Genomic DNA, 26178 nt, shown 5'->3' on the forward strand with positions numbered 1-26178 from the left:
CAAATATGACGAGAGCTGCTAGGATTATAATGAATAATCTTCTCTAATAATGATAACACTTATAGTGTAAACCCTATGTCTGTGTTTATATACTACACAGTTACAAGATAATCGCTAATTGATATGGAATATAATTCTGCTTCCTAAAATATATCAATCAGATATCTTTTCTTCCAAGTATTCCATTCTTTACAGAATTCCTTCTTCATGCATATCTCTTCTTATGTTTATCTTGATCTTCTTTCCTTTAATCAGCTACTGTCCTTATCTGATCGTCCTTCAGCACTTAAGTTCTGATATCTATCTTCTGATGATTATCTCCTGATAACATAAGTATTGATATCCTTAAGTCCTGACTTCCAGTATAAGTACTGATCAACAGTTAAGTACTGATTTATCCTGTTCAAATAAGATCTGAAAGTTAAACATAAAACATATTAGCCATGACATTATCAAATATATCTAACACAAAGTTCCTTCGTTTTTGCTTGATTGGTTTTTGCTTTGGATCTACGTCCAGGTTGTGCATGGCCACGGATTCATCAATCCCCAGCATGTCTTCCGGGGACCAAGCGAACACGTCAGCGTATTTCTTTAGTAGATCGATGAGCTCCTTCTGGAATGTGGTTTCCAGGCCTTTGCCGATTTTGATTTTCCGGGTGGGGTTCCCGGGTTCCAAATCTACCTCGATTGTCTGTTGGGCAGGTTCTACCTTTGTCTTCTCCTTGCTCTCTACAAATTTCTGAATCCGGGCATCAACATTGGTTACGTTGTATCCGGAGTCATCAATCATATTCACATCCAAGCGGGCCCTTTTACTAAGGTATTCTCGATGCTTCTTTCTGCTTTGCCCCTTGGGTGGGGACATTATCTTCTTCCGGTTTTCCGGTCCCTTTCTGCCATGACAAGGGCTTGACCATAGCATCTCTCTGCCATTTCCCTGTCTCCTTTCAATTCTCCAACGCCTCCCGGGGTGGGGAATTTGAGTTTTAAGTGAATAGTTGAGGGGATTGCCCTGAGCTTGGTGATAGTGGGCCTTCTAAGGATCATGTTGTATGAGAAGGTTGCGCTTATCACATGGAACTTCATCATATGAGAGACCTGCCGGGGTGCGGTTCCAAAGATGATGGGGAGATAAATGATGCCCCGGATCGGAATCATCGTGTTCCCAAATCCGTATAAGGGATCTTCAAGACAGGGGTCCATTCGGAGGTGCCCGAGCTCCATCCTGTTAAGTGTGTGCTCGAATACAATATTAGCAGAGGAACCATTGTCAGCTAAAATTCTTTTTACCTCGTTGTTTGCGACATCAAGGGTCACCGCCAATGCCAAGTTGTGATCCGGATCGAGCCCCTCATAATCGGAATAAGAGAAGCAGATCGGCTCATCATCCAGAGTCTGGATCATCATCACATCATTCTCCTGGTCCGGGCTCCGAGGTGGAGAAGCTGTGCCTCCAAAAACAACATTCACCATATTTTTGCCTCTTCCCGGGGCCCTATCTTTGTCAATTGACCCCCTTTGAAGATACTGGTTCATGTTTCCCTTCTTGATCTGGTCTTCTATGAACATCTTGAGGGAGAAACAGTTTTTAGTGGTATGGCCATGATCCTCGTGATAGCCACAATGCTTGTCCCGGGCCCTGTTCTCGGGAGGCGCCAACAAGGGTTTTGGCGGATAATAAAACGGCTTGCCCTTAACTTCGCGCAAAATGTCGGCCCGGGGCCTGTTGAGAGGTGTCCACTCCGGTTCCGGCTTGGGTTCTTTCTTGGTCTTGGGTTTCCTTTCATTCTTTCTTAATTCGGTGTATGTCTCCCGGGGTGGGGTTCCCCGAGACTGCTGAATGTAGTTGGCTTGCCTATCAAGCTTGCATCTTTTGTCTTTCCGGGACGACGAGCGTCGCTCCGGAGACTCATCATCATGTATTCTTCTATTCATTTTCATTGACTTGAGGAAATCATTTTCCTTTATGAACTTTGATCTTAACGCGTATGCTGATGCTAGGCTCTGGGGCTCTCTATGAATCAAGTCTTTGACATAGCCTTCGCAAGATATCGGGTGCAAGTTCCTTCGAAAAATGTTCACTGCCTCTTTTTCTTCCAAGTTGGAGAGTTGGTTAACGGCTTCTTGGAATCTTTTGATGAATTCCGGGAGGGACTCCTTGCTTCTTTGCTGGATTATTTCCAAATGACACATTTGCAGTTCGTTCATCCGGTTGGCCCTGAATCTTTTCAAAAACATCTCGCGGAAGTCTTTCCAAGAGTCCACACTCCGGGATGGAATGCGGCTGAACCATTTCTGAACTCCCCCCTTCAATGTTGATGCGAAGAATCGGCATCTGGTTAGGTCACTGTAATCATAAATATTAGATATTTGCTCAAAATAGTTCAGATGCTCCTCGGGATCAGCTAATCCATTAAAAGAGTCAAAATTGAAGTACTTCAGCCCTGATTCTCTGGGGGTAGATACCAACTTCTTGGTGAATGGGGTGGTTGCCGCTCCTACTTCCATATCGCCTTCTACTTTTCTTTTAAGGTCCCGGAGGGCCCGGGCCATTTGTTCTTGCTTGGATTTCTTTTCTGGCTCCGAGTCGGAAGAAACATGAATCCGGTGTGCCTTTTTTTTTAGCTTTGCTTCTTCTTCACGAACTCTCTTTTCAATTGCTTCTTGGGCTTTAGCCTCCTCTTCTTTTCGGATTCTCTCACGGAGGGCAGCTCTCTTTATTTCATCTCTGGCATCCTCTGGTGGTTTCTTTAAATTCTTTACAATCCGGTCAAAGACGGATCCCCGTGATTCTCCGGAACGTTCTCGCTGATCCTCTGGGCGGGTCTCGGGTTCGGCTTCATGTTTTTCCTTCCACAGGTCCATCGCTGCTTGTATCTGTTCCGGGGTCATGCTTCCCCATGGGTTGGCGGAAGTCCTGGTGTGCTTATGGGCAGCTTTCTCGATGACTATTCTCTGGTCTCCTGGTTGGAGATTTTGAGATGGAGTCTGGGTTATGGGGGCCCTTCATCCAGAACTTCCATATCTCCATCCCTGGGTTGGGGGGGAGGTGGAAGGAAAGAAGTCGACACGACCGCTTTGCTCTTTCTTGTAGTCATGGTTATTCAACAGTACCACAAACTCACAGTAATATAATTTGTGAAAAATAGATCTAAGAGATTTGGAGTGGCGTTCTTACTGAGGGATGGTATTCCAAACTACTAGGTAGGGTGGAAGTTGCGGATATGAACACCACTGGACGGAGGTTCAGCTCCTCCTTCTAGCGCCAATGATAATCCCAAATCGCCTCGGGGCCTTCTCCTTGCCGAGCCCGGACTCAGACTCCTTTTGGACGGGAGTGGCGGCGGCGTGCAGTGTAGCTGTAGGGTGGGAACCTACAAAACAGAACCGGAGGGGGGTGGCGTCCCTGCGGCACCTCCGGCGTGAGAATGAGAAAGGGTTTTAAGGAGAAGAGGGGCAAAACGGGAATTATGCAAGTATATTTATGGTGTGTACGTGTGTGTGTGTGTAAGTATAGGTGAAAGAGAGAGTATGTGTGATTGTAACCTGTAACTCACCTTCTGTCCAACCTTTTATAGGCATCCTATTAGGATTTAGGGATTTGTACCTTTTAATCTGGACCGTAAGTTTGCATTTTTGACTGTAGGGCATCCTGGACGCCTGGGATGTACTATAGTACTACCAGATCTGGACCGTAGGAACGTTCTGGATCCCGGGTACCTGGACGGTGGTGATGTTGCCACGTGTCCTGGGCCCTTCCAGGTTAAAGCTGAGTACTTCCTGAGCTCTTGCTATTGGGCCCTGGGCCCCTATTATTGGACCTGAATTATTATAGGCTATCACTAGCTTTAATGTATAGGATAAAATTCATCATTTGTTTTTCCCAGTTAACATATATACAAATATTGTGCCTGTGTTCAAATATTAATTTTTAATTCCTACACATATATGGACTTCCGAGATCGACATACCAATTCTACACGAGGAGGGAACTGAATACCAGAAGTAGATATACACCGAAACCCGGGAGGTAATTTTATATAAATTTCTTCAGCTAAAACACCATGAAGAAGAGTAAAGTTCTATGGAGTCCACCTTTAATTGGAGTCCTCGGAGTCCATATATGTTCAGCAAGTAAAATATAGCTTAAAATATTGCAAAACATATTATTTTTCGACAAACATCACTATTCTATCAAAAATCTTGTAGATTGCATACATTTTACAAGCAGAACATTGCAAAAATATATATTCTACAAAACATGTTTAGTTTGCAGAACATAAATGTTCATGTTGCAGAACATATTGCAGAACATACATATTGTACCGTAAATATATGAGATTTGCATGATTTTGTTGAAGTTATGCTATTTGTGTAACATGTTTTGCAAAATAACACGTTTTACAATATATTTTATTTGCAGAACGTAGATGGACTCCGAGGACTCCGATAAAAAGGTGGACTCCATAGAACTCACCCCCCATGAAGAAATACATTATTGACATCCATATGATGGATATGCCAATTATATTTGGCTGCAGCCAAGGCTAGAACAACTCTAACTCTTGTCATTTTCGCAACTTGAGCATATGTTTCAAAGTAATCTACTCCTGTGGTTTGAGTAAAACCTTCAGCCACCTTATACAACTTACACAGCTTATCTTATCTATTATTTACGTAAGAAGAAGTTCTTCTATGGATTTCACGTACCTCAACGTACCGGTTGAGACTTCTGTTGGTATTACTGAGGAAGAAAGTATCAACCAATTTGTGTATTTTGACCCTGAAATCGCCAAGTCCGAATGCCAATATGTAAAGCTCAGAGATGATAATTACTTTGAAGTTGAGTTGGGTGACTACTTCCACACTGATGGAGAGACCAGGGATCTAGAGATGACTGTTAGAGAAGTGAAAAGTGAAAAACCTAAAGGTGGCATAGGTTTCTCTATGATTGAGCTCCGACCCAAACTAAGCAAGTAAGAACTGCTTCAAGGAGTCGAGAACTTACATATGAGATAGCTAGTTTACATCAAAAATATATCATTCATAAATTTTTAAATTTTTTTTGTTTGTTTTACACAGGGAGTAATGCGGAGAGAAATACTAAGAGAAGAGAGGGAGAGATGCCTAAAGAAGGAGAAGAGGGTTGTGAAAGCACTAATTTATTCAGCAACTTACCCGAAGCATTTGCACAAGCATTTTTGGAAGAAGTTGTGTCTCGTACAAGCCCTGTTGATGCGTGTAGGCTGTCAGTTGTGGCTAAAAGTTTCTTGTCGGCTGCAGAATCTGATATACAACTCGGAAGTTTACCATGGATATAATTTACCTCTGGAGAATCTAAATCCTTTTGAAGCTTGTGTTGGGAATAGTGGAGATGAAAGCGTAAACCGGGTTATTTATCTGGAGAGTAAAGTTGGAGAGACTGACAGTCAATATGCTGTGGAGAGAAAAGACGGGTGGTTAGAAATTCAGTTGGGAGAATACTATTAACAAGGGAGGGGAAGACAAGGATTTGGAGATGAGTGTGATGGAAGTGACAAGTGGAGTTACTAAGGGTGACTAATTCGGGGGATTGAGCTCCGCCCTGAGCATGGTTAATATTGACTTCTTGGCTTTGCTGTAGCAGGGTTCACCGGAGAACAGACGACCTCCCATCATAATTAAGTTAGTCAAAATGTTTGCAGAACACAATCTGTTTCACAACTTTGGAGTGTATGTTTCATGATTTTTTTGTTAAATTCCTTATTGCTGGAAGAATAGGCATGTTATGTAAGATATGACCGAAATTTAAATCAAGACTGGAAATGATAATTATTCCTTGGAAAAAAGTTGTAATAAGATGTCAAAAGTTTGTAACACAACCAAGCAAATGAATAAATATTTAAAGTTATTCAATATTCAATCTGATATTTAGATGTACAATTTCCTGTTTATAAATTTCCTCAAATTGTATATAGGCGGAAGGCATGGTCTGGCAAAAGAAAGTTAAAGAAAAATATAGCAGCGTTTACATAAATGAGGCCGTTACTGTAATCTACACTGTTATCATCGTCTCATGACCTACTCTCCTGACACAGAATTCCATATCGGAATGTACAAGAGGATGACGAAGAGAAATCTTAAAATAAGTAATTTATGACTTAAAATGAATAAGTATTAAATAAGTGATAAGTTAATAAATACTTATAAGTTTTATAAGTGTTTGGATAAACTTACTTATAAGTCATATTTTTTTTTTACTTAAATGAATTAAAATATATAATTATTAAATACAATTATCTTAATTCATGAATTTTAAATTAAAAAATATTTTAAAATTTTATTTTAAACTCAAAATTTTTAAAAAAAGTGAAAAAAATAAAAATAAGTTGGAAAAAAGTACGTCACTGCTAACATTTAACTTATCAGCTTATAAGTTGTTGCGGACTTATAAGCCAATAAGTTAGCTTAATAGAATTCCCAAACAGGCCCTGTATACTTGGCGAGAGAAACGGTCATAAAGCAAAGTATTCAAAGATGGCTGCCTATTTGTTGTACAAAACATTACATGCTAGCCGACTGTCCTCGGCAAAATTTTATGCACTACCGAGTGTCAAAGTTTCGAATCCAATGCCAGTAGTATCTTCTTTCTTGGACCCTGTAACATCACAAGTGAGCCAAACAACTTATAATTAATGACCTGGAAGACATACACTCAAAATAAAATGAATAACTCCTACAAACTCACAATCCTAAATAAGACAAAGATATATACTATAGTAAATGAAGTAGCAAACATTCAACAGTAGATTGGTCAATCCCCACTTCTAGATTTTCATTGTTCTACATCATATTGAAGATGCCCGCCAGTTAACTCTACTAAACAGAAAATTAAATAACATAAAAATTTCATTATAAAGATTTTACATCTTCGATTCTATCAATCTTTGACAGCAACATTAAAGAAAACAAACTTAACAGCAAAGTGAACAGTCGGTTTACCATCGGTATGCCCAGATCCTTCAGGTCTGCATCATTTATATGTAAGAAGGCAGCCATATCAATCTACAAAGCAATAATACAGACACGGTGGTTAGACACAGAGGAAGAACAAAAACATGCATATCATGTATATGGTATTCATACTTCCTCGACTTGAAATGTTATTGAATATTTTTCTAGACCCAGGAACTGCAAGAAGCTCTCCACAGTTTCAGTCTGCAAAAAGGTAATACAACTTATTAGTGTGACCAAGTTCAACAGTTAACGTGATTAACTTAATCAGCATATATTGATCGACATAAACAACATGTTACAATACAATCTTTATTATATCTTCTTTCACATTAAAAAAAGTAGACCTGCCGTGATTTTGATGCACCAATGTCGCAAGGCATTAAAGACCAAACTTAAAACTATTATCATAAGAGCAGAGACAAAAACACAGAAAAACTCTTCATTAAAACAAAAGACATTGATATAGGCATATAGCTTTGTGTACTCCTTCCAAACTTCCAATATTTGAAAGAAAAACTAAAAATACATAATAATGTGAGACTGTGAGTCTTAGCCTACAACACAGACATGAACCTAAATTAATAGACAATAGCACTAAGGATGAAAGGCATATCTAGAATCTCAAGTATTAAGAAGTGGTTACATAAAAAACCTTCTGTGCAGTTTTTTTCTTGGATATGGACATGGTCCTCACGACTTTCTTGGCCTCTTGTACAGGGACTTGAACTATGACTTTCTCGGCAAGCTTACTGTCCACTGCAACTTTTCTTCTCTTTGGCGCATCAGTGTTTACCTGTAGTGAATTAGTTGGACCAGACAGCTTTTCACGTAAATCTCTAATACCTTCTTCCTCAGTTTGACCAGACAGCTTTTCACGTAAATCTCTAATACCTTCTTCCTCAGTTTGACTTCGAGTACTCTTGTTCTGGAGCTTTAGACGAAGATCTCTGCGATCTTTTCGTAACATTAACTTACAGTTATACATATATAACACATAACAAGTGACACATTTAGGTTTACTATCCGTAGACCAGATGCATAATAACTTTCAAAAAAAGTATCACAGACAAACCATACTTAAAACTAGAGTTCCTTTGTTATCATAGAGATTATGCACCCATTTTTCAGCCTCTTGCCTCTGCCTGCAGGAAATTTAGTTCAATTTTACAATAAAATAAATAACTGGGAACATAAATTCAAGATTTTAGTGGCACACAGAACACTTGTTTATGCTGAACAAAGAATACAATATTAGTTTGAATATATTTTAGTTTATTAGTTAGGATTAGAGTTGACTGTAATTTACAATTATTTATTTTCTGTAATGGGTTGCAATCCTAACCAAGTCTTCTTCTGAAATGGGTTGCGATCCTAGAGGGTAGTTATTCTTCTACGGTTGGATCACCTTAGACTTGTGGGATTTTTGCGGTTAATCCACATTATTTATCTTTTCTTTCTTTTGATTCTTGTCCGGCATCACTTGTGGAGCTCCAAGATATACTCCCTCCGTCCCATTTTATGTGACCTACTTTCCTTTTTGGGATGTCCCGGAAAGAATGAATTCTACTATTCATGACAAGAATCTTTAATATATAAAATGTACTACCATGTACTTTAAAAGTACACATCGTCTGAGACAAGTGGATACAGTACATGCATTTAAACTAAAACACGTACCAAAACCATACAAACAAACTTACTTACACTTGATTGCCCATAGCATACAAATATTTTTACAATGCTCTTCAAGAACACAAAAGTCATGCCTCCACCAAAGACATGTTTCTAGCAAAAGGTACGTTCTCTTACTAGTGTATCTATTGGGTTTGTAAAACAACAGCAGTTTGTTGGACATCAACAACATCACAAGTCATGGTCACAGGTAAAATTACTCACACGAGCTAGCTGACTCTTACCAATGTGAGGCAATTTATACCTATTGTCACCAAAAGACTTGATAATCTCAACCATGCATGACTGGAGTGACAAAAACACATTATTAAGGCAACGTGGAGATAATTCATTGAAAGCCTTTTCTACAGCAGCTTTTAATTCATCGATATTTTTTGGAGCTTGGTGTTGAAGTGTTTGTATCGATCTAAAAAACCAAGATCCAGTACATTTAGATCTGGGCTTTTTGGTGGTTGACAAACCAAGTTAATATCAAACCCATCTTGCTTTGCCGCACGTATAAATTCATCATCATCAATACTTATATGAGGCCTAGCATTATCTTGTTGGATGTATATAGTTGGTGAGGATAAAAGAGGCCATTTATGTCGAATTTGAGGTAAGACTTGATGGAGCAAACATGATCTATAAACTTCTTTGGTAATCGATGTGCATGCCAAAAATTTCTAGTGTGCCGGTGATCCGATTTTAACTACTTTGAGCTGGTTCTTTATACACAAACGGAAAAATTCCGATTTTACCATCAAACAATGTATTGTTATCCTGATCAAATTGAGGACGAGCAACCACCGCGAGAAACATTATTTTTGTAATAAATCTTTTACTCTTGCAAGTTCTTACGGGATCGGTTTCCTCCGGTAATAGATAGTATCTCTCTGTTTCTTTGCTTTGGAAAAACCATTTTTCATCAATGTGCACGACATCAAACATCTCCTCAAACTCAGGCTTTGTATTCAATGATTCTTGTTTGAGTTTTTCTAAACAAAATGCAAGCCTAGCCATTTTGTTTTCATTAGTAAGATGAGGTTTAATGGCATTAGTATGAGATCGAATATTACCTCCTTCTTTGATTCGTCGGTGAAGTGTTGATTTAGCCATGTTTAGAGCACATGCCTAGGATCGTATATTTGTTCGGCGACGTAATAGAACTTGTGAGACCTCATTCCGATCAATTTCAATCTTCTTCCGGCCTACTCTGCCCTTTAGTTTAAATGATACATCAAGTGGCAGTCCTCTACCAAAAGAGTTTTTAGCTTGCAACCATATTCGTTGGATAGTATTCATAGAACATGAAAATTTATGACTGACTTCAATCATCGAACCATTTTTTAATTTTCCATCTGTTGATCTCTCTAATAAGAAATGAAACACTACTTGTCTTTCAGTTTCCGTTAACCGTTTTACCATCTCAGCATACAAGTAGATGCATATAATGAGTTGGGTTAATATATAGAAATGGTTTTGACATGTACGAAATGGGTTTGGTAGATATTTTGAGTAAATGGAAGGGAGATATATATGCTGATCTTTTATGAAATAATGCCGCCACATCTATTTTTACTCTGTTACTTGACCAAAAGAGAGGGAATATTTCCGCTCATTCTTTCACTCACAAGTTAAATGAGTATTTTTAATGAAAAAGTTGGCCACCTGTTAGTTTCTTAAACTTTGTGCATTATTGAACAGGTCACATAAACCTAGACGGAGAGAGTATCAAACTTGCAATTTCTTTACAGAATTCAGGATTATTTAGTATTTTTCTCTTTTGATTCCATTTTTTAATTTTTTAATTTGACACGAATTAACTACACTAGTGAAATCTGTTCATCCTTTCATCAATTTTAGGTTGACATTTTTTAAGTTCACACACCCAACTATGTGCAAAACTTGAACCTTCTATACTGATCTTTCTCACTTTAGAATTCATACTACCTCTTCCAAAGAAAACACTACCAAGGCAAGTCTTATGTCTAGCAAAACAGACCCATGCATATACTGCATGCACACATAACATGAATAACTAAATCAATATGACAATTACATTAGTCTTTGAACTAAAGCCTAAAAACACTACCCAAAGAAACGTAAGGTTTAATTACCCTAGAGACTACGAACACCGTAGTGGCATATATTCAAGCCCCTTGATATTCTGTGCAGAATGAAAAAAAAATTAATCCAATTTTTTTTAACTTTTGACTCCAACAATCAATGCCAAAGGGTGGGAGAAGCAGCAAATGCATAATGTAATAAATTCAAGGTGATTGGTTGACAGTACAAACTACAATCAAAAAAGAAAAATCAAAGAAATACCACAGGTTACACGAACATATGAACTCTCCCCTTGCACTGCCCCTATACGCATAACAAAGTAGTTTTGCGAGAATATGCGTAAGTACACTCTCTTTTAACTTCATACAACTCTTGGAGTTTTATTTCGTTACATATTCATCAATTATCCACGACACAGAGATATAAGATACAAGCCCTGAACTACTTTCATTTCCACGTCCAACTCACAACTAAATATAAAACTTGAAATATCTCTAACATAACTACATAAGTATTACTTATATAGAGGACTCAGAAAGTGCAAATGTGCAACACAAGTCCAATACTCACTATGGCGCCAAAACAAAAGTTAGGACAGCTAGATCATATGCTACAGTTTGATGTCAGCAATAAAATTCTGTTGAGAACTATAGATATGGATTGGTGTATAGAATCTATTCTAGAAGCTAGTATTGTGTGTTCAGCTTAGTATATAACAATCAGTCAATTAAACCTACATATGGAAATTTGATCAACTATGTTATCAATATCCCCAATATGTTGAGAAATCAAATCTCCAAATCTGTAAATTAGCTCCCAATATTAATCTACTAAACACGTCTACCAAGTAGTTCTACCAAAAAGTGTACACCTCACTCTATCTTAACTTGATTAACATCTGGCAGTTCTACTTCCCTAACATATCTGCCAATTCTCAACATTTACAGTATAAAATCTATAACTCCTCTCATTTCCATGTCCAGCTCAGATCGTAATTTAAAACAACAAATAGCTCGTAAAGCTTCGAACAGCTTCACGGTTATTGAACACCACACTATTCCACATTGCACAAAAGTATAACCTAATAAGCTCTAATTGACACAAATAACACATATATAAGTATGTAGGGGGAGAGAGAGAGAGAGAGAGAGAGAGAGAGAGAAAGAGAAGCTAACCGCTTGCCGTAATTTTGACGACTACGACCGGGACCGGCGACCGTAAGACGCTGTTTGACGGAAAGCTTACCGGCGCCGGAATCTCGATCGGCGTACATCGTCGTTACAAAATATACGTACTTGTAGTTGTTGTAGTATGCAAATATATTTGAACAAGCTGAATTGAATTTGAAGAATATAAGAACACAACACAAACCCTAACCCCTAATTGTGTGTATTTTTAAATGTGTATGCTTGCTGGCTGACGCATTTCTGTTTCTCTGTCCCGCTTCTTTTTTTAGCAACTTACATATTTCGTCAATAAATATCTCAATTTATGTTTTTCTAAAAAAATAGTTGTAAAAGATTATAATGTTTTATGATTAATGAAGTTCACAAAATTTGTATGTGTTTCAAATAAATTCTTAAAATTTTTAGGTTGATATAATGTTTCATTTTGAAAAGCTCGTCAACTATCAGGGGGTATATACAGTTTGGACAGGAACTAGTTGTATAAAAGAAGAATTAAAAGAAAAGAAAGCTTCATTTGTCAAGATTATTGGGAAAAAACTTATTCGTCAAGATTATTCGTTTATCAATATTCATTTACAAAGTTTTTATGAATGTTGCAGAATATTGTCGTTTCTTCTCCAGGCATGTCTCACAAATTCAATATATTTCGTATATAAGTATACTGGCAAACACTACAATCAGAAGCAAAAGTTGTGGAATATGAGATTGTATTTTTTGGAAGATAAACCTAATCATTTGCTATTAGCTAATGTAGTGGTTCCGGACAAAAACAATGAGCACCCCTGTCGACATCTCAGTTTATAGCCTGTTGAGTTTAACTAACAATGAATTTCATCAACAATGTTTTCTTTAACTCAATGATACAAAACTGGGATGCAAATCCCACAATTATACAACAGTGAATAGTTTGCCTACCGACTAAATTTCAACTCTGCTTTCGATTTGTTGTGGCACGTATGTTTTTGTTTGCTTTTCCAGCTTCGGTGCAAGTATCACCCATAGTAATATTGCCAACCAGCAGCAATGACAGCCACTACAATAACTTTCATAACTAGCTTTGTGTTTATAATCGACGTTGAAGTGGAGGATTGCGACGGTGGTGGTTCCCATGACTGTCCTCTTAACTTGGCCTTCAACCTTGATAACAGAGGAAAACTGCTGGTCTTCTTGGCAGCTGCAAGTAGAGGTATAACTATTTAAAAATAATGATCTATCAAACTAATCTTTTTATAACTACAGATAGCCTACATAGAAAAAATAAATAAAATTGAACTAGAAAACTAAATTTCTCTATACATTGTGTGTAATTTTGTCTTTGACCAAATTGTAACAACTTAAACAGATACAACACACACCAAAAGTACTTCACTGTGAATTAGATGGAACTTTTGTCCCTGTTGCAATAGATCTTTTTTGGAGTAATGGTATACAATTAGCTAACTTACACTTACCATGCCTATAATTTAATAATTCCGCACATTAGTTGCCGAAATTTAGAAGTGGCCAAATGTGTGGCTACAAATATTATTTTAAAGCACTTAAATGGCTCTGCATTTCAGGCGTTGGAATATAGACGGAATGTTAACTGCACGGAGGGTAAAAACGTCTTTTGACATTTTCAACAGTTTTTGACCATGATGTGTATACATATCTATAATGTTTCTCATGTCTTACTTGTTTCTCTGGCTCTGCCATTTTTCAAGGGCGCAATCCATAGCTTCTGCAACAACATCAATATTCCACGATTTACCCAAATCACTCCGCGTAAAGGAGAGCATCCAATGAACTCCAACACAACCAACATAGTCTAATCTGAAGTGTTAGAGGTCAGCCCTAACACCTAGTCAAGCCACTCATTCCCTTGGCGACTAATTATATACTCGTATGGTTGGTATAAGATTCATTCCATCCCTCACCGCTGTAACAAAACAATACTCAGCAGAAACATAATACACTACTCTCTCATAGAATTTTAAAGGCTGATCAATTAAGATGACTGGCTCATATCCAGGGTTTCCATGTATCATTGATTCGCTTTACTGTGGTATCGGTCTCAGCTTGAACTTCCTTCACATCTTTTCCACAACCTCTGGCTGCTAGTGCTATTTGCATCAAAACAACCTTTTCCTGCCACTCCGGATGTTGAACAAGCAGCTTTTCCGTGGCCAACAACTTCAGGCTGATGCCCTAAAAAATGTCCATTTCATCTACACCAAGTAATGTAATCTTACCTACACAGAACTGAGATCAGCAACCTTTGCTTCAGTCTCCAGAAGCCTCAAAACAGATTGAAGTTGAGACATGTGGATACCAACAGGAAGAATCTTAATGCTTACAGTTCGACCACAATATTCAAGGCCAAAAAACCTCTCTTAGATTCACAAGACAGACCAAACATACGACTGCAACACAAGAGATAATGACGAGCATAATCAAATGTATGGAAAACCAAGCAGATCAGAGTTTAGTAATGATCGCAGGAGTTCCTCTCTGATTGGTAAAGTCTTATTGATCTCAGATCATCAGATGATGGAAATGAACGTTGAAGGAAAAAGCCAAGATTCACCCTATTAAATGTCTTTCTTAAAAAAGTGGGCAATACCATAAGATGGTAGTCACGAATGCACACAAAATCATCTTCTGGATTAATCACTTCCATAATCCTATCCGCAAATATCTTATTAACTGAGTGATTAAACCTTCCCACAAGATCTGGTGATAAGGACAACATATAATGGAACAAAGGCCACATCTGCTGCTTACTGATTCCATCATAATATCTACTGTACAGATTAGGGGGCAAAAATGTGGGAACAAATTTAATCATCTCTAGGAGGATTTGAGAGACCTCATCTTGCTCATTTTGGGGAATTTCTTCTTTAAGTGTTCCCACATAACAAACTTCAATATCATTTCTTTCAGCTCGAGCAGGAGATCCCAACTAAAAATCCAACCATTGCTACTATCCGTATTACACTGTGCCCAAATAGGCAGCTGATTAGCAACAATAATTAGTCTATCCGGTTGAGCAACCAAAGATATGTCATTCGAACACACACTCTCGGATCACCATCAAGATCAGAGATTTTGCCGGTAATAGTCATAACTCTAGGAATTCTCCGACTCATATGCCCTAAAGATGGCGATGGACCCTCACCGGAGGCAAGCTCCAAGAGATCTGAGTATGATCTTGATACCATTTTACTTTCCACTAACCCCCAGAACAAGATTTTCTTGCAAATAATATAACAATAACTTACCAAAATATCAAACAAAGATTATAAACCCTCCAGCATTTGGTGTCTCAATAGGTTGAACACTAATAACAGCATTGGCAGAATTGTCACGAATAAATGAAGAGCTTTCTCTTATAATATGCACACTATATATACATATCTGGTGTCAACAGAGCAGTTGAAATACAAACGGACGTTTTACCCTCTGCGCGGTTAACATTCCGAATGGCTGAAACGCGGAGCCCTTTAAATGCTTTATAATACAGTAGGTCACTTTTTATTTTCAGCAACTAATGTTCGATATTATTATACTACACTTATGTAAACTGCAATTTAGTTATTAATTTAGTATAAAACAATAATATAATCAAGCGCCCGAGTAATGAAAAGAAGGGGTAGAGGAAAGATGCTCCTTGTTAGAGTATTTAAAGGTGCTCCTACCTGTCTCTCTTTGATGTCTTTCTTCCTCTGCAACACGTCTTCGTAGTGCATTAAGTAGTGATCCAAAATACAAAGCAAACACCGTGCATGTAATTGTAATAACATTGTAAGGCATGCTAAAATCAGGAGTAGTCAACGGCACAAGTAGTACTTCTGTGTATGACTGTATCTGCCGTGATTCCTACACGCAAGTCCACACAATAAAACAGGATTAATTAATGACAATTGATGATACCCTCTAGCAAAGTAAACATTGCAGACATTATCAATTACTGTTACCTGCAACTTAGAGATCATGGGCGACTTCTTCGAAGAGTTCCCTACTAAAAAGTCTATTCTTGTTTGGAAATCGGGGAAGCTTACTATAGCTGATGGGATGTCAAATCCCTGATTAGCATCTGGAGGATATTCATCAATGTGTAAAAACCCCTGCAGAGGCATAGTAAAGTTCGGTTCAAATACATTCACTAAGTCTTAAATAGGTATCCAAAAAATAATTAGGGCATAGGACTAGAGGAAGAATTTAAGGCTTCCAGGATATTAAAAGAAATCGATAAATAAAATATCAAAGAGAAAATTTAGGAAAAACAGCTTCTCATGCAGATAAAACATCCTAGCATCAGTCCAGCACCGTCCCCCCCACCCGGTTCCCCACACCCACCAAAATACATCTCTAAAATATTGCAAACAAGCACATCGTGAAAAAAATGTCAGCGAAATTCTTATATATTTGCACTAAACCTGTATAAGCTCAAGTTTCTCGCCCTATCCATTAACAATGTCCAACAAATTACTAATGTAGTTTTTTACTTTTATTTTTAAAAACCGTCTTTCAAAAATAAAGTTACCAATTCTCTTAAAATCTTGGAAAACAACTATAAAGATATTGCATGTATAATTGAATACCTTGTCAAAATCTATAGTTAATGTAGCCGACTTTACAGCACAAGGTAATCTTAGGACCATCTCCATGACACCAGGAGACACCTTGTCTTCAGACGGTGAAACACGCATCTTTTCAACAAATTCTCCGAGAGTCTGGGGTTGTTCATCTACAAATAGTTGTGTAGTATGATAATAAACCTTCACATACCATGGGACAACTTGAAAGATATCAACCCGCAACCCACATCTTTCTTCATTTACATCATCAGTTTGGATAATACCTTTCCGTCCACTAGATTCCAAGGAGATAGCTATAGCTCCCCTTTCATTCCCACTTCCTGTTAGAAACCTGCTAGCAGATAATGGTGCCTTTGGAGATGACCAAACAACAGGATTTATCCACCTAAACTCAAGGTCAAACGGCTTAGAGGCTTCAGTATCCTCAACTGAATATTCGAATAAGATGGATGGGTTTTTGTGCAGAGTATTTACTTCTTCAATGACCTTGTTAGGGGGGATTGACAGTTCAAAGTTCGGGTTACTCCAAGAGTTTTCTATCGCAATGTTGTCAACCTCATAACCCTCCTTTTCCCTCCACGAACTTTTTAGGGTAGAAACTAAGCCTCCTTCTAACAGAACATACACAGTACTCGACTCTGCAAGAACACATTTACCGCCTAGTTCCCTTCCAAATAATGAGCTCATAGACCAATTGGGTTGGTAGATTGAACTACCAGAATACGTGCTCTCAGTTTCCTTATCTGGTTGAAGAACAAGTGTAAGAGTTTGGTCAAGAACTATTCCAGTAAATCCCACTGCGTCAAATTCAATTGATGTCAGATGCAAACGTTGAGAATGGTAATATCCTCTGTAAATAGATGGCCGATCCATTAATGCAGCAAGCCCAGCTTTGTCTCGACAAGGAAGCAATTTTAACCAAGGTGTGAGATTTTCAGTACAAACAGCTTCACGGGGTAGAGCGCCATACCGCAATTTCCCTGATGATTGGTGTGAGCCCCATTCGGGAGCAGAATATGCTGTAGAAGACTCGAGAAAGTTGATTGAAGCACAAAAGAGACCCGAAAGAGTGTGAGTTAAATTTTTCCAAGAAGCATCAACCTCATGTTGCGGAACATCAAATACGGCCCATAACTCAACTCCAGGCGGCTTTGCATAGCTGCTTGATAATGGGTCATACCCACCCCATCTTTCGTAATTCCAGCGACCTTGTGTGAAAGACAATTCCAATTCCCGCACTCGGAATTTTTTAACCTACCCGAGGCACATGATTAAGCCAAGTAAACATTCTAGAATTAAACAATTTAATACTAAATATAAATCATGAGCACTAATGTTATTTGAATTATCAGAAGAACATACAAACAACAAAAAATAAAGATGAAAGAACTAGATTGTTACTAGTGTACCCATATCAAAGTCAAGAATGCCAGTCATTAGGCTCCATAAGACCATGACAACTGCCTTTCCTTCTTAAAAATGGATAGAAGTGGTCAATGGTAATCAAAAGACAAATAAAGTGAAATATCACCAATAAACCAAAACTGAGAGGCAAATGTAGTCTTCAGCGGTAATGATTTTGATGGAATGAAATGTTTAAAAAAATGGCTATAATCATCCCTGACTTCGAAAACTTTCAACTACAATACTATTAATAAAATCTTAGTTCCAGTACCGGCTTTTGACATGTGCAGCAGGTGCACCTGCACAGAAGCGACGATTTTGGGCAAAATTTAGGGGCACCATTTTATTGTTACTTCCTTACTAGAACACTCTTCACTTACCGAAAACAAGTACTATAGGACTCTTCTAATTCCCCTCTTTCACCACTAATTAGCATAAGCAGCTAAATAGATTTATCTTTTCCGAGACCCGGTAATAGAATTATGTTTTCTGTATTTTATTCCATCAAGTGGCTGTTCAATTACAGTAGTACATTGTCTGGATAAAATATTTTGTAACCGTATAAATTTATAAAATAATTTAGAGTTCTAAGTTTAGTCCAGGGCCTTAGAAATGTCCAAGACGGCCCTGCTTAGTTCTACATTATAGTAAACAATTCAACAAATTCATCCAGAAGAGATAATATAAGGGACATTGTCTCTACATAGATTTCTAATTATTAGTGCTCAATGCTTTATTTCGACAACAATGTGAGTACAACGAGACTGCAAGCCTACTTTTCTTTCCCCAAAATATTCATGACAAATAAACTAATTGCCTATTACGTCAACTACCTACAACAAACACACTGCACATTTATAATATATAAATCTAAAGATAATAAATATTTAACAAAACAATGTATACAGCAACTATAACAACAACGTGGTCCGATTCGGTGCGGTTTTAACTTTAAAAACCAATAACATGCGGTTTTTAAAAATACGACAAAACCGAACCAAAAAGTGAAAACAAAGTAAAATGTACCAATTGAAAGACGGCTTTCGGGAAGAGGCTATGATGAGAGGTGGTAACAACGGGAAGAGTGTGGCGGAAGTGAAAATGCGAGAGTATTTTCCGATCAGAGAGAGGTTTTAACAGCAACTCTTCGTGAAATTCTTCTTTCTTGAGTTGTTGAGTTGTAGCCAAACAGAGCGTAAGCAAAACTAATACAAATCGAAGAATTAAGGCCATGGATTAGAGAGATTTAATAGTGATGAGTCGCCATTTGATTGAATTGAGTGGACTCGGTGAGTTGAATTTGAGATTTAGGTCGTTGACTCGCTCAAATATAAGGCTGTGTTTGGAAGTATGGGTTTAAATGAAGATATATTTTAAATATATTTTTATTTTAACAGGTACAGTAAATTTAATTTACAAATATAATTTTACTGCTCCAGGATGATAAACTTGATGGGCCTTTAAATGGGCCTTCTAGGTAATAAGAAGACACGTGATCGGACTTTTTATTGGGGCACATCAATGATTGGATTTAATTTTCTATTTTGGCGTGTTTTAGCATTTTCTAATTTATTTTTTATAAATATATGATTTTGTTTGTTTTTCTTAGAAAAATATTATAAGATATAAGTAAAATAATATTTGTTCGAACTCAATTACTTAGATGTTATATTATGCAAAATATGAAGCAAAATAATATTTTTATTATGTTTGTTAAAATTAAATAGGAAATTTAGGAGAAATTCGTAATTGGATTAATATAATGAAATAGATTGGGATATCTTATAAATAATTTTTAAGATAAGAAATATGTATTTCTAAGTCAATAATTAATATATTTGAGATTCAATAATTTAATTTATTTATCAAAATTGAAACATAATAGTTATGTAATGCTCTAAAAGTAAAAATATATACTTAGATTAAATTCATTTATCCGAGATTTTATCCGTTTGAGTTACTCCCTCCATCTCATATTATGTGTCTTCTTTGGATTTGTGCCGGTCAAATTAACTTAAGTTTAACTAAAATTTATTAATAATTTATAATTGAACAAAATAAAAAATTATATCACCGGAAAGTAGATTTAATCTACTTTAATCTATAATTTTTAGTTTTTTGAAATAATATACGAGAAATGTTTAATTTTTAGTCAAAAGTTGGTAAATTTGACTTTTATAAAAGAAAATGTGACACATATAAGATGGAGGGAATATTTAGAAATCGAATGATTGCAGTGCTTGTTAAAATTGGCCTGGTGGCTGGAAATCAAATTATTGCATGAACTTTATAATGGAGTAAGCAAGATTTCAACTCCGGTTCTCCTTGAAAATTTTCTAGTAGGAACTGAAAAAGAGAGATTAGAACACCAAAGTAAGTGATCAGTTAACTGAAGGCAGTTGAGTGCAGCAATGAAGATAATAGAAGAGTCGTCAAAGATGTTGGTGACTATCTGATTTACAATTCTAGCCAAAGGACGAGGGAAAAATAATTCATGATGCTTGGCTTGTAAATTGTAGGTGGATTAGTTTTCATTTATCTAATGGCAACAAAAAATTGTAAGATTGGCTATAATGTTTGTTTCAAATTTCTAAAACCACGTTCCGCATTTTGCAAATTGAAATTATGCATATCTCTCTGAGGCCTGAACAACGTACCAACTCTTTTTTCATATTTTAATACATGCATTCTAGACATGTAGGTCATTTGCTAGTATATGTATCTCGAATAACGAGTCTCATTTAAGTATACGGTTGCAAATATTATAAAAATAATGTTAGCAAACAAAATATAATAAAATATAGTTAAATAAATACCACAATAAAAGAAAATAGTACTTGCACAAAGTAAACCAAAGTATGAAAGTCATATGTCATAACCTATTTGTTTATTCGAGTATTTAACTCAACTCAAATAAGAATGTAACAAGTAAATAGTGGATCTACCGTCAAAGAGATCTCTCAAATTAACATCCGTCAAAGGATTCAGAAATTAGGTTCATCTACAGACTTGAGGAATTACTTCACTGGAAGAAGTTCAAGAAATTGATCAAGCCTCAGTGATATAAATCAAGATTGTGGATTTAATCAAGTGACAGAGATCTTGTCAGGGTATCAAATATTTACAGGAATTTAATCTGAAGAAAATCAAGTTATCAAAGTCAAGACATAAAGAAACGTCACGAAAGTTAGTCACTCATGAACCAGACAGTACATCGAGTGTCAACATTGAAGTTGTGGAATTGATTCATAATTGACAGTGATTATCAGAAGATTTTCAGAAAAATGGTTGCAGTTCAAGAGTAGTATTAATTCTTTATTAATTAATTAAGTCATATAATTTAATTAAGAAAATAAATTAAATCTGCAAAAATTAATTTATTGATTAATTGAATTAATTGATTAATTAATTCTAAATTAATATTAAGAATTTTCTGAATTATAATTGAATTAAAATCAGTTTTAATTCAGCAAGACAATTATTTGAACTGGTATGACAATCAATTATCATACCGAAAGTCATACCAGTTCATTCAATAGTCTTGCCGAAAGTCATACTAGTTCATTCGATTGTCATACCGAAAGTTCTACTAGAAGGAGGATTGTCTTACTAGTTCAATCAGATTGTCATGCTAGTACAATAGATAGTCATACCGATTGTCTTCCTAGTACAAGTGATTGTCATGCCGATTGTCATGCCAGTTCATTTCAGTTCTGTTGATTAAAACTTAAAGACGGAAGCAGCAGACAATTATCGATCCACAGAACACAAGTCAACCATTCAAGAACAAAAAGAAAAGAAGCAGCAGCCAATATTTCATCTTTCATCTGCTGAATTCAAGATCATAATTTCTAGTTATTAAAGTTAAATCCAAAATACTAGAAATCATTCTCTTGTTCTTGTGTAACTATCTAGCGGATCAAAATTTCTAGAACTTAATCTCAAATTGTGTTTAGCATTTGATTCTTTTTATTGCAAAAATAGAAAAAGTTCATGTCGAATTTATTCTAGATTTGTGATAATTAATTTGAGATTAATCCCTTGTAATCGATATCGTTGTTGTAACACCTTTCAAGTTTAATAATATTTTTATTTAACTTGAATTTTGTTTCGATTTATTATTCCGCATTAAATTCGATTACACGGTATAGTTTGTATTCAACCCCCCTTCTACAAACACATTGGGACCTAACAATTGGTATCAGAGCCTTCTGATTAACGAACAAATCAAGATCCTAGACTTTTGTGATTTTTTCAACTCCTTGAATTTTTATTTATTCAAAAGTTCATAATGACTTCACAAAAAGTTGGAACCGTTAAAATTCCACTATTTGATAAAGAAAATTATATTATGTGGAAGAAGAAGATGCTCTTATTTTTACAAGTTGCAAATCCTAAATATCTGAACTTGTTAAAGAAGGGTCCAAAAACTCCGATGGTTATTGAACCAGAGGTGATAGTAGATGATATTGTGATTACCAAAGCTAGAACCTATGCAAAAGAGCCTGAGGATTTTTCTCCTGCTGAAAAAGAAGAAGATTCCTTGGATGCCAGCCTTCAGTTAATTTTAGTTGATTCCCTCGATCCCTTGATGAACAGACATGTGATGAACTGTAAAAATTCCAAACACATCTGGGAAACTATTGAGGTGATTAATGAAGGTACAGAGGAAGTTAGGGAGAACAAGTTGGAGATCCTAACCTCTGAGTATGAACATTTTAAATCCAATCCAGGAGAAGGAATTACTGAAGTGTTTGAGAGGTACAATGCATTGATCAACAACCTGAACATAAATGGAAAATATTATTCAATCAGGGAGGTCAACAAAAAGTTCATGTTAACACTGCCAACTCATCTTGAACATAGAATCACTGCCATAAGAGAAGCTAGAGATCTGAGTGAGATTTTTTTGGATAGACTCTATGGTGTGTTAAAAACCTATGAGTTGGAGCAGATTCAGCAGAAGGAAGTCTACGGGAAAGATAGAGTGGTCAGCACATCTACTGCTCTAGTAGCTGAAGGTCAACAACAACAAAAACAATCTCAACAGTCAGAGAGAATGGTACAGTATTCCAAGGCTGAGGAAAATGTATTAGTAGCAGAATATGATCATCCTACTACAAATCAATCTAGTGATGATTTTTACTCCTTGGAAGAGCTGGAGCAATTGGAAGATGAGTCAATGGCCCAAATTGTCAAGAGATTCTCCAATGTCAGATTCAAGAGAAATCCCAAGTTCAAGTACAAGTCCAACTACAACCGATTCCAGAAAGGTGGATCTTCATCCTCTAACACCAGCAGTGGTGGATACAAAACAGGGATGGTTGATCGGAGCACCATTAGATGCTATAACTGCAATGAGTTGGGACACTTTGCCACAGAATGCAGGAAGCCAAAGCAAGTAAGGAAGAACTCTTATGATTCAAATCAGAAGAGTAACTCTACAAGGGCTTACCTGACAAAGGGAAGAAGCTGGGATGATACTGATAGTGAAGATGAAGAAGATGATAATCTTGCTCTTATGGCTATTGATGGAAAAGCTTCATCGTCAAGAAAAGAGGTAAAATTTACTGATGCTGAATTAGTTTATCATCTAGGAGGTTCCTTAGATTGTGATCGTCGTGATAATGAACTGTTAAGTCAGCAGATCAAAGACCTTGAGAAAGAGGTCAATGAATTAAGACTTGTGCACATTAATCAAGACAAGTTAAAAGAACAAGTATCTTTTCTATAGAATAGAGTTAACTGTTATAGACAACTCGAAACTATTCTCAAAGACAAGATCACCGGTCTTGAGACTAAGGTTAAAGCCTACTTCAATTCTTGTTCGAAGGCTAAAGAGTTCTATAGTAAGCAAGTTGTTAATCAAACATCTGGAATAGGTTATGATTACAATGCTGCTATTGAAGAATTAGGCATAAACTCATCCCCTCATGTCTGTGCTAAAGGTAGGGAAGTACCACATGTGCTTAAGGGTGTTGATAAACCCCTCTATAAAAAATCAATTGCTGAAACATTTGATGGGGCCTCCTCTATTATTCAAGAAGAAATACGTACTGAAGATCATGCTAATGAGAAGGTTGTTTCCAAGCCAAGTGTGTCGAAAGTTCCAATCAAAGTTATGAAAGCAACTGAGACTAACTCAGACACACATGAGTTGGATAACAAAAATGCCATGTCTACCATGCATAATTTGCCTGTTGTTAATCCCACACATAAAGTATGTGGTGTTCCTGATTGTATGTCTTGTGCTTTCAATTTGATGTATGCTTATTTTAACGGTAAGCATGTTTCTAGTGATAAGACTACTCCTCGTCAGCATGTGAATAATAGGAAGCATGATAGGTCTAAGACTGCTAGTCCTTCTAAGGCTAGAAAGGAGATATTTGTGCCTAAGCCTAAACAAAAATTTGTTAAGGCTGTTTACAAGGTCAAATGTTCAGTCATTGAGAAAGTTGAAAATATAAAAGTTAAAAATGTTGTTTTGCCTGATAAAGGCCAATTCTTCAAGTATACCGGACCCAACCAAGTTTGGGTTCCGAAGAAGGTCTAATCCATTTGTAGTGCAGGGCAGTAAACAGGTGGAACCGGTAGTGTGGATTCTTGACAGTGGATCGTCAAGACATATGACCGGAGATAGAGCCATGCTATCAAATGTGGTTGAGAAAGCTGACCCACTAGTTACCTTTGGAGTTAACAGCAAAGGTTTATCTGAGGGATACGGCTGTTTGCAAGCTGGTAATGTTATCATTAAACTCAAACTTCTTTCAACATTAGTGATTTCTTATTTCATTTAAAATCTTTTGAAATCACTATTGTACATCATTACTCTCAAAAGATTAAATGTATAATTTTCATTCATTATAGATCTTAAGTACATTTTATCTCTATATTGCCCTATGTTCTGTGATACAGGTTCAGTCTCCAATGACTTTCTTTCATTGAAAGTCATGAGGTTGAAAACCCACAACTTCTATCCCAGACTGTAAAGACAAACACATAAACAGAACCAACCAACACTCTTTTACCACTAAAATGTAGTATGAATGAGCGTGAGGGAGATAGTGCCTTAGTGCACCACATAAGGAAGGTTCTGAAGTCAACTCAGCAGCTCCGGCTCCTACAAAGATGAGTAGTATTTAAACCGAGACAACTGCTAGCCCCCATACATCTTCTCAAAAAGATATAATGGCTGAAAAAGCACAAAAACAGTTACTAGATTCATTCTCTCAACAGGGTGCGTCTATTGAAATTTGTCTGTCGGCTAGGGTATCCGATGTAGTATCACCACCTCAAATATAAACAATTCTTGATGCACAAGGAAAGGTTTCACACACAAAGGATGAGTTGACGGGAATAAGAGTTTCGACCATTTTAAGGTCATATTCGATTGTTCAAGGTTCGTTAATGGACCAACTGCCTTTACAGGTGTTATGAGAGGATACTGATCCAAAAACCATATGTCAGTGGTCAGTGTCTACCTCCCCAGGCTTAAATCCCCTGGATGCATCTGCGGATAGTGGATCTGACATAGGTGCAGATCGGCAACTTGTTGACAATGATTCAGATATTACCTGATGAGTCACAAGGAAATGTCTTCACAGACATTAGAAGGGAACTTTGATCTTTATGCTAAATTCTTTGGATCATTGTTTATCTTCCCAAAATTCAAATCTGGAACCCTAAAAGGGAAACTGGCAACTTGTAGATTATGACTCAGATTCATCTGATGAGTTTAACAAGGATGGAGATTTGCGAACTCCCATTGCACCACCTGTGACCTCCTTAAGGATGGCTAAGGTGATTTTCCTTGCAGGTACAGCTGAATTTTGGAGCTATGAGAGGAGTGATACACTTGTGAGAATGAGTGTAAACACGAGTGGAGAGAAGAGTGAAACACATGTGAGGTACACTAAAACAGAATCACACACTCACAGTGAGGAAGAAAGATAAAACTACTTGTTATTTATTTTCCAACCAAGTGAAATATGTGAACTCCTTCAGACAACGGCATACATTCCTTCTCTAAGGAGGAGATAAAAGCTTAAGTAATAGTTTGGAGGATTCCTCAACTAAGGGGGAGAAATAGCAGGGAGGAAGAAAAAGATCCTACATATGTACACTACACCACACCATTGTTGTTTGTAACTACGGATCCTATTGTACGGGAGAGGTGGTAAACACAAGGTGATTTTCTAGTAAGGGAAGAAGTTGTTTTCCAAAAGGGGAGTACCACTGGTTTTTATATGCGGATCCTATTGTACGGG

General features: G+C 36.8%; 3 protein-coding genes and 1 pseudogene across 7 annotated transcripts; all 4 read right to left on the reverse strand.

Moving 5' to 3' along the window:
- Positions 1 to 867: 867 nt before the first annotated feature.
- Positions 868 to 2868, reverse strand: LOC141691072 (uncharacterized). Its single transcript, XM_074495817.1, has one exon. The coding sequence runs from the start codon at positions 2866 to 2868 to the stop codon at positions 868 to 870; it is 2001 nt and encodes a 666-aa protein (XP_074351918.1).
- Positions 2869 to 6456: 3588 nt separating this feature from the next.
- Positions 6457 to 12283, reverse strand: LOC141692407 (uncharacterized). Of its 5 annotated transcripts, XM_074497232.1 has the most exons (7): positions 11916 to 12270; positions 8077 to 8141; positions 7891 to 7953; positions 7643 to 7842; positions 7129 to 7200; positions 6985 to 7047; positions 6457 to 6640 (listed from the first exon to the last, which is right to left on the reverse strand). In XM_074497232.1, exons 1-7 carry the CDS (start codon positions 12011 to 12013, stop codon positions 6596 to 6598), a joined length of 606 nt encoding a protein of 201 aa, XP_074353333.1. In that variant the 5' UTR covers positions 12014 to 12270; the 3' UTR covers positions 6457 to 6595. The 5 variants fall into 5 exon arrangements, with proteins under 5 accessions (XP_074353333.1, XP_074353335.1, XP_074353331.1 ...); XM_074497234.1 differs by lacking the exon at positions 8077 to 8141 and having other exon boundaries at positions 7891 to 7946; positions 11916 to 12283; XM_074497230.1 differs by having other exon boundaries at positions 7643 to 7953; positions 11916 to 12257.
- A 303-nt stretch (positions 12284 to 12586) lies between these two features.
- On the reverse strand, positions 12587 to 19260 carry LOC141690208 (uncharacterized). Its single transcript, XM_074494893.1, has 5 exons — positions 18938 to 19260; positions 16511 to 17761; positions 15884 to 16033; positions 15605 to 15785; positions 12587 to 13101 (listed from the first exon to the last, which is right to left on the reverse strand). Exons 1-5 carry the CDS (start codon positions 19142 to 19144, stop codon positions 12920 to 12922), a joined length of 1971 nt encoding a protein of 656 aa, XP_074350994.1. The 5' UTR covers positions 19145 to 19260; the 3' UTR covers positions 12587 to 12919.
- On the reverse strand, positions 13112 to 15598 carry LOC141690209 (alpha,alpha-trehalose-phosphate synthase [UDP-forming] 6-like; annotated as a pseudogene).
- Positions 19261 to 26178: the final 6918 nt, after the last annotated feature.

This window comes from Apium graveolens, chromosome 10 (genome assembly GCF_009905375.1).
Source record: "Apium graveolens cultivar Ventura chromosome 10, ASM990537v1, whole genome shotgun sequence".
NCBI classification, from domain to species: domain Eukaryota; kingdom Viridiplantae; phylum Streptophyta; class Magnoliopsida; order Apiales; family Apiaceae; genus Apium; species Apium graveolens.